This window comes from Cebus imitator, unplaced genomic scaffold, assembly GCF_001604975.1.
Source record: "Cebus imitator isolate Cc_AM_T3 unplaced genomic scaffold, Cebus_imitator-1.0 Scaffold129, whole genome shotgun sequence".
In the NCBI taxonomy this organism is placed as follows: domain Eukaryota; kingdom Metazoa; phylum Chordata; class Mammalia; order Primates; family Cebidae; genus Cebus; species Cebus imitator.
In genome coordinates this window covers 2,767,900-2,776,242 of record NW_016107444.1, presented here as the reverse complement: position 1 = coordinate 2,776,242, position 8,343 = coordinate 2,767,900, and the positions used below count along the sequence as shown (strand labels likewise).

Below are 8,343 nucleotides of genomic sequence, written 5' to 3'. Positions count from 1 at the left end.
ACCTGCTTGGGCCAGGGTGACACCATCCTGTGTGGAGAGTGAAGGATCTGACACTACCCCTCATTTTCACTCAGTGATCAAGCTTTCTCCAACCCCACTGGGTGTAGGGTTTGGACACTCAGAAAGGTACCTCCACTTGAGACACAACCCAACTTTTCTGTTTCCAAACCTAACATGACCAGCCTCCCAGATTTGAGACTTCACGACTCCCTTTTCTGTCACCCACCACCACAAGGGCATGGTTAATATTTGTTAAATACTCACTGTTCTAAGCACTTGATTTAGCTTAAGTGTTTAGTTATCACTGCACCCTATGAGGTGGGTTCTATTGGTAGCCCCGTGTTACAGGAGATGAAATGGAAGCAGGAGAGTCAGGCCCCCGGTGCAGGTGGCACTCCCTGTTCCTCACCCTGCATGCTCCCTTCCCACCGCAGTACCATCTGATTACTTCCCTTTCATCCCCATCCAGGACCCTTTTCTGGCATTTTTCCCCCCACAATTCTAACATAGCTCACTAGCTAAGATCTCATCCTTTGAGGGCCTTTGTAACAACCATGATTTTATGCGTTATAGAACAGAATTCTCAAATCAAAGTCATAAATCCCTAGACTCTAATTTTATTACTCTTGTGTCTGCATTTCCAGAGTTCTAGAATCCAGTGATAGATGCCAGAACCAGAGACATCCAGAGAATCCTAGAAAGGAATTCTAGCATCCAGCGATTAGGCTTTTGAATCCAGGTTCAACAGTAGAACAGTGGGGAGTGGAATGGAGGTAGGATTGGAATTTCACAGAGTGCCCAGTCTAGAAAGGACCCCGGTGCCATAGATCTGCTGCAGCCCAACCCAGCCCATGTGGGGACTATACCCCATCACTGACCGTCTGAACCATCGGGAGCTCCTCACTCCCACGTGGCCACTCACTCCAGGACTTCATCTGATGTTCAGGAGAGTTAATGTCATTGTTATGCCTACCTGAGCCTGGGTGCGGATGCTGAGGCCAATCGGCAAGGTCATTCAGGTCCTGGCTCTGGATCTTGGATAAACTGCTAGACCTCTGGGAGCTTCCGTCTCTTCATCTGAATAAGGGGCTGGGGGTGGGGGGCAAGGTCAGATGATTTCCAGGGTCTCTTCCACTTGGGAGAGTGAGTTGTCTAAATCCCAAGAGCTGCCATTTGCCTTCTAGTTAGTATTATTGAAGACGATGATTATCATGTGGAGCACCTAAGCTGAACCGGACACTGTGCTGAGCACTTTCCAGCCATTCTCCCACTCAGTGAGTCCAGGTAGGCTTCCTGGAGTAGAGGGGTTGGGGGGCAGCGTCTTTTTGGAGGACAAAGAAAGTGAGGGAATAGGGAGGATGGCAAGGCTGGCCACGAGGGACCCCGGGAACTAGATGGGGAAACAAAAGCCGACTCTTCTCATATAGGGTGGGTTGTTGCTTCCCAGAGGCAGAGGCGGAGGGCTGGCCAAGGTGACCTCTGCCCACCCAGGCACTAAATGTAGCTACAGACTGAGCCTAGGATTGCAGATCGAGATACCCTGCTGACCCCACCCTCTCGCTGTGTGCCCACAGGACGACCGTGAGGCAGCCCCTGGCAGGTGGGCTGTTCAGGGCAGGCGGCCGGAGGGAGCTTGATGCGAGCCCGGCGTGCGCAGGCCGATGCCACCCGCTGAGAAGAGCGAGGGGCCGCCGGCCCCGGCACCCGCGGAACGCGCCCGGGGCCGGGGGCCGGGCCTGCCATCGCCGGTGCTGTGCTGCGCCTGCGGTCTGTGCGCGCTGCTGGCGGGCGTGAACGTGACGCTGGCGGGCGCCTTCGCCTCCTTCCTTCCCCGGCACAACGCGCCGCTCGTCGTGGGGCCGGCGCTGCTGGCGCTGGCGCTCGTTTTCTTCGCGGCCTGCTGCGTGTGTAGCCGCTGGGGTCCTGCGCCCCGCGCTCGCTCTGCGGCCGCGGCGGGCCCTGGCCAGGGTGGCGGCCGCGGCGGGCCCGTGGCGCTGGAGATGGAGAGCAGCGAGCGCACAGCGCAGGACACCACCGCCGTGCAGCTCAGCCCTGCCTTCTCCGCCGCGTCGTCCGGCCGGCAGCCCCGGCCACAGCCCTCTCGCCCTGGAGGCCCAGGCGCCCGCGGCCCTCTGCACGCTGCGCTCGGAAGGGGTCCAGCTCCACCTGCCCCGAGAGCCGGCCGCCCCCTAGCGGACCAGGGCCCCGCCGTGACTCTGCTGTCCGGTTCACTCTCCTTCGTTCAGTGCCATTTAGTGGGGGAAGAAAAAAAAAAGGAAAAAAGAAAACCTTTCCTTCCTTCCTTCCTTCCTCCCTCCCTTCCTGCTTGCCTGCCTGCCTGCCTGCCTGCCTGCCTGCCTGCCTTCCTTCCTTCCTTCCTTCCTTCCTTCCTTCCTTCCTGTCTCTCTCTTCTCTCTTTCTCTCTCTTCTCTCCCTTCCTGCCTCCCTCCCTTCCTTCCTTCCTCCCTTCCTTCCTTTCTCTTTCACAAAGGTCTGGTGCTGGGCACCAGTGGCCTCATCTTTCCCATCTCCCAAACTTCTAGGGGGTAGAATGTGATGGTGGTGTCAGGGTCACACCCCAAAGAAGGGAGCAGCAGAGCCTTTGCCCCTTAGGTGGAGCCTCTGGTCTCTACTAAACCTTAACCACCCAGCTTGGTGAAAGTAGGCCCCTGGACCCTCAAACCCTAACACTGCCCCCTCCTCCTGGCATTTGGGCACTGTGAACCAAGGAGCACCTACCCTGAAGGGGCTAACCACCAGCAATGCCAGTTCCCCCAGGGAGGTGGGAGGAAGAAGGGACAAATGTCAGCCTGGACTGTCTCTGTCCTTGCACACACTGTGAAGGTCTTCCAGCCCCTCTCCTGCCCCTCCCCACCCTCCTTGTTTCTACCCCAACATGACCTTTGGGATTAATTTGGCTGAGAAGCTGTGGCTCTGACTTGAGCCTCGATGGGCCCTAGAAGTAGGGTGGGGGTGAGCACTGCCCACCCTTTCTGTCTGACTAGGAGTGGGGGTAGCTGAGGCTGGGGCCCTGACAGAGGTGAGTGGTGAGGGGGCTTCTGCAGCCCTGAAGGTCCTAGTGTGACCTTCACTACCAGCAATGCCGGCCCACCCACCATGGCAGTGCCACACCATGCTTTACTGCATGCCTCACTCTCAATAAAGCACCTTTGGAGTCAGTGGTCTGTGACAGTGCAGGCTGGGGAGGGGGGAGTGGCTGTGGGGCCTCTGGCTGAGCACCCTGGGCTCTGGGGCCCTCCCAGCCTGTGGCTGAGTGCCTCCACATCCTGGTACCAGTCCCTCTTGGAGATCTTGAAGTGGGCTCCAGGGGAGAGGAGTGTGTGACTGAGCAAAAGACTATAAGACTTTGTGCTGGTGAATGTCTGTGGGAACAGATGTGTCAGATTGGGGGACTGGACGGACATAGGAGTGTGACTATGGGTGTGATTGCCTGGCCCTTGGAAGAGACAGGGAGTGAGTGTTTGGGGAACGATCTGACATCACACATGCATGGGGGGTGTGAAGGCAGCAGTAGTGGTTGAGGGCGTGGTCGCTGAGCAGGGCTGGTGGGGGGAGAAATGCAGAAGTGCTCCACAGGGTGTGCAAAGCCCAGGCCCTGTGCTTCGGCTAGCTGGACTTGCAGAGTTTGGGCCTAGCCTGTGGTTCTTCCAGGTGAGGGGGCAGGTAAAGGGGCCAGGTAGAGGAATAGGGGCTGCCTTACAAAAAAGAAAAGGGAGTACAGGGGACTGAGGAGGAGACACTGCAACTCTGGGCTAGCGCTTCCTCTCCATGCAGCGATCTTGGCAAGCAGTGACTGGGGGACATGCTGATCCCCCGCCCAGGGCTGTGACTCCCCGCTCGTCCACTCCTGGCTTCATCACCAGCCTCCCTTTCTCCTCCCAAGACAGGCTTTACTACTACTCTATCATGACTCGGACACTTCCCACCAGCCCTGGGCTCTTCCTTCCTCTGGTGCCATCTCCGCCTCCATCTCTCCTACTGTCTCCCTCTCCCACTGACCTGGAGAAGAGCAAATCTACCTGAGCAGGTGCTGAGCAGGCCATCTCTATTAATTTGCTCATGTCGATGGGCCTTAACCTTTGAAGCATCCAGTACCTAGAGCGGATGACCTCTTCCCTGAGCTCCCCAACTCCACCCTGTATGTGTGTAAGGAAGGCCATCTCTCCAGGCTCCAGTCCTGTCTCTTCTGGTGTGTTGGTCTGCAGCTACAGATGCCACCTGCTGCCATGGTAGAGCCGTGGGTGAGAGGGGCCACCGCTGACACAGCCTTGGGGTGTGGTCAGAACCATCCTTCTCCTCCTGCCTCAAGATTCTATCCCTGCAATGCCAGGCTCAGCCCAAACCCCTCTCCCACCTGCTGTTAGATGCCTTGAATTACACTCTCTTTCCTCTTCCCGGACAAGACTTCCAGATCCTGTTCTGCGAGCCTGGCTAGTGCAGAGGAAGTGTGAACCTACGATAAGGACTCAAGGCAGTAGGACATGGATCAATGGTGTGAGTAGAGTGGACATTGGCTGCCCCGAGTCCCCTCAGCTTATACCCCCAGCTGAAGGTCATCATTTATCTCTTCTGTGTCCCCCTTCCTTCACAGGCACACCAGAAGAGATTTTCCACATCCAGTGCCCCAGGGCTCACTTTCCCATCAGCTCCAGTCAGCCACGATGAGGACTCTTCACCTCACACCCCTTCCCTGGGTGACAGCCAGGGGCAGGCCCCTCTAGGGCAATATGGCCAGTGAGGCCATAGGGCAGCCCCATACTCCTACACACAGTGAGGCTGGAGGGTGTGCTGTGTCCCCACTCCTATGCAGGACTCCCCCAGGCAGGCTCCAGGCCCTGAAGGGCGCTCTGGGAGGCAGGCTTCTGTTGAGGAAAGGATGTGATTCTGACAGCACAGAAGCATCAAGCCCCCTGACCTTGGGGAATTTGAGCTGGGACCAGTAGCTCCTGCAGGGATGCTGCAGACTGGCGCTGGAATGAGGGTGAAACCTCCCATTCCCACCCTAAGCCCTGAAAGTCTAAGAACTGAGGCACCAGGCCTGTCCTCAGAGGCACAGGGGCTGTGGTAGAGGACACAGAGCTGGTCCTTCCAGGGCCTGCGGGAGCTCTAGGGTGCTACAGGTGGTGAGTGACCCCTGCCTCCCCAAGGAAACTACTGCTGGCCTGGACAAGGGATCCCATTAAGGGGCCAGAAAATGAGGTTCCCCGCACTCTCCTCCCTCTAGGAGACATGAGGGCAGCCACTTAGAACCTTTTTAAAATTATTATCTTGAGACAGGATCTCGCTCTGTTCCTGAGGCTGGTGTGCAGTGGAGCAGTCACAGCTCACTGCAGCCTCAACCTCCCAGGCTCAGGTGATCTTCCCACCTCGACCTCCCAAGTAGCTGGGACTACCAGCGCACCCCACCATTCCCGGCTAATTTTTTTGTGGGACAGGGTCTCACTATGTTGCCCACGCTGGTCTTCAACCCCTGGGCTCAAGCAGTCCTCCCACCTGGGCCTCCCAAAGTGCTGGGATTATAAGTGTGAGCCAATGTGCCCAGCCTTAAAATTGTTTTTTACTAATTAATTTCACAATTCCTGAGCCCTGCTACGTTCCCGGCTATGTGGGAATATAAAGATGAACAAGCTCTCATGGAGCTCACATTCTATTTGGAGGAGACAGACAATAAAGAATTAAATAAGTGAGCAAATGAGACCAAAAAGGTTAGCTAGTGAACAGCACTACACAGAAAATTATAGTAGGACGTTGTGATAGAGGGACTTATTAGGTGCTTGGGGGATCTCCTCTGAGAGGTGACACTGAAGCGGAGCTCTGAATGGCAAGAGTCAGCCATGCAAAGGTCTAGAGCAGGAACATTTCAAGCTCAGAAAACGGCTGGTGCAAAGTCCGAAGGTGAGAATGAACTGGGCTCCGTGTGTCAGAACAAGAAAGAAGGGCTTTGAGACAGAGGTGGAACGTGAAGCTGGAGAGTGGGGAGGAGTATTGCTCAGCTCGTGGAGGGCTTAGTAAGCCCCCATGAGGAGATGGGATTTGATCCTCAGTGAGATGGGATCCACTGGAGGGTTTTAAGCAGGGAAGTGACATGATCTGATTTATGATTGTAAAGACTGCTCCTCCTGCTGTGTGGAAGCAACAGAGTGGCAAGGGGCAAAAGGGAGAGCAAGGGCAGGTTAGGAGGTCCCAGCAGTGAGACATACGGGCACTGAGACCAAGGTGGTTGCTCGGACTGGACGGATTCTGCAGCTGTTGGGGGAGTTTTGGGGACATGAAGGAAAAGAATCCTAAGGAAGTTCTAAAGTTTTGGTTTAAGCACCAGAGTGTATGGTGGAGGATCTAGTTTTGAGATAAAAGCGATGGCGTAGTAAGGCATAAGACCTGTTAGCCCAGAGGTACTGTCCCACAGGAGCTGGAGCCACCGCCCTGAGTTCTGGAAAGAGGAGGTGCTGGGATGGAGACAGAAGCTGTCGGCACGTGGATGGTGGTGAAGCTCCGAGGAGAGATGAAGACAGAGAACCCAGAACCTAAAATAATCTAACCACGGACTCCAGGGGGAAGCAGGGAGCCTGTGTTGCTGACTTCTGAATCCCGCTCAGCCTTCTGTGAGGGAGACTTCCTGATGAGAGCTGTGGACTAGGAGTGGGGGATTAGCGAGAAGCGGAATGTGAGCACCAAGGGGCCAGGACTTCTGACTTGTTCACTCCTGTACCCTCAGTGCCCACCTGGCACAAGGTAGGTGTTCAGCAAATGCCTGTGGACTGGAGGAAGAAGGAAAAGGTGTGGATCTCATTGCACAGCTGATTCCAGGTCCTCAGTAATATGGGTTTGTTAAGATGCCTAACTCTGGGAGGGAAGGGAGAAAATCTCCTCATGTGTATGGGAGTTGTTCCCCTAGCCAATTGCACTGTTTTCTACTTCTCTGTGGGGAGGCAGGGTGGCACGGGAAAGAAGGGCTGACTAGATCAGCGTGGAGCCTGAGGCCCAGGCTCCCCAAAGTAGGAGATAGCCAGATGAAGGGACCAAGCCTGAGGAAATCGGCACTGCTGGGGACTGCCACCAGAGGGCACCCCGGGCACACAGCAGGAGACAGACACCACTCAGCCCAACCAGACTGCACAATTTTGCCTTTTCCTCTTCTGAGCTCCAAGGCCCTAAGAAATGGGGAGATGGCCAGGCGCAGTCGCTCACGCCTATAATCCCAGCACTTTGGGAGGCCGAAGCAGTTGGAACACGAGGTTAGGAGTTCAAGACCAGCCTGACCAAGATGATAAAACCCTGTCTCTACTGAAAATACAAAAATTAGCTGGGCGTGGTGGTGGGCACCTGTAATCCCAGCTACTCGGGAGTCAGAGGCAGAAAATTGCTTTAACCCGAAGGCGAAGGTTGCAGTGAGCCGAGATCACGCCACTGCACCCCAGTCCAGGTGACAGAACAAGACTCTGTCTCAAAAAAAAAAAAAATTGAAAAAGAAAAAGAAATGGGGAGATCAAGGGAGTTGGGGAAAGGGGGTAGTTAAGTAACTCAGACTTACTAAGTGACTCATCCAACCCTGGAACCTGACCTTGTTACAGGGAGAGCCTGCATCCTGGACAGAGACTTAGTTGGCCTTTATCAAGGTCACAGATAAGTTCTGAGTCTGCCTATAGACTAAACCATGACCTTGATCTTAGACTGAGCCCTCACCCCAGTACATACTGAGTCCTGGCCTTAATCATAGACTGAACTTGACCCTGGCTCTGACCCTGCCTGTTCATAACCCTGTCCTTGATCCAGGCTGAGCTCTGACCCCAGCCCACAGACTAAACCCTGACCATTACCATATAGTAAATCCTGACTTGGACACAGACTGATCATGGACACACATTCGACCTTATTCTGGCCATAAACTGAGCCCTGACCCTGGGAACACACAGCCCTGACCCTGGTCCATACACTGAACTCTGGCTCTGATCACTGAGCCTGATCCTGAATCTGGTGCCAACCTGAATTCTGATCCTGATCCATATGCATTGAATCCTGACACTGGACAACTACTGAGCCTTTATCGTGGTCACAGACTGAGCCTTGATCCCTAAGACTTGCTCATCCAACATCCCAATGAGTTAAGGACCTCACAGATGAGGCTCCTGTGTCAGGCCAAGCTTTAGTCTCAGAAGGAAGTAATTCCTGGAAACACTTTTGTTGGGGAGAGAAGGAATTCTAGGTCTCCAAATGGTCCAGAAACGCCTCTGCGTTGGACCGCTGAGAGGCCAGGCAGAGAAAGGCCAGTTCTAGGCTGCCCAGGATGTGAGGAGAGAAGGGCAGCCAGGTACCTTCTCAAGG

At 55.1% G+C, this 8,343-nt stretch overlaps 1 protein-coding gene across 1 annotated transcript; it reads left to right on the top strand.

Annotated features, from left to right (window-relative positions):
- The first annotated feature begins 1,188 nt into the window (after nt 1-1,188).
- TMEM275 (transmembrane protein 275) lies at nt 1,189-2,244 on the top strand. Its single transcript, XM_037742893.1, is given in 3 exon segments — nt 1,189-1,274; nt 1,575-2,077; nt 2,079-2,244. Coding segments are annotated over 2 exon segments (531 nt in total). The 5' UTR covers nt 1,189-1,274; nt 1,575-1,661; the 3' UTR covers nt 2,194-2,244.
- The last annotated feature ends 6,099 nt before the right edge of the window (nt 2,245-8,343 follow it).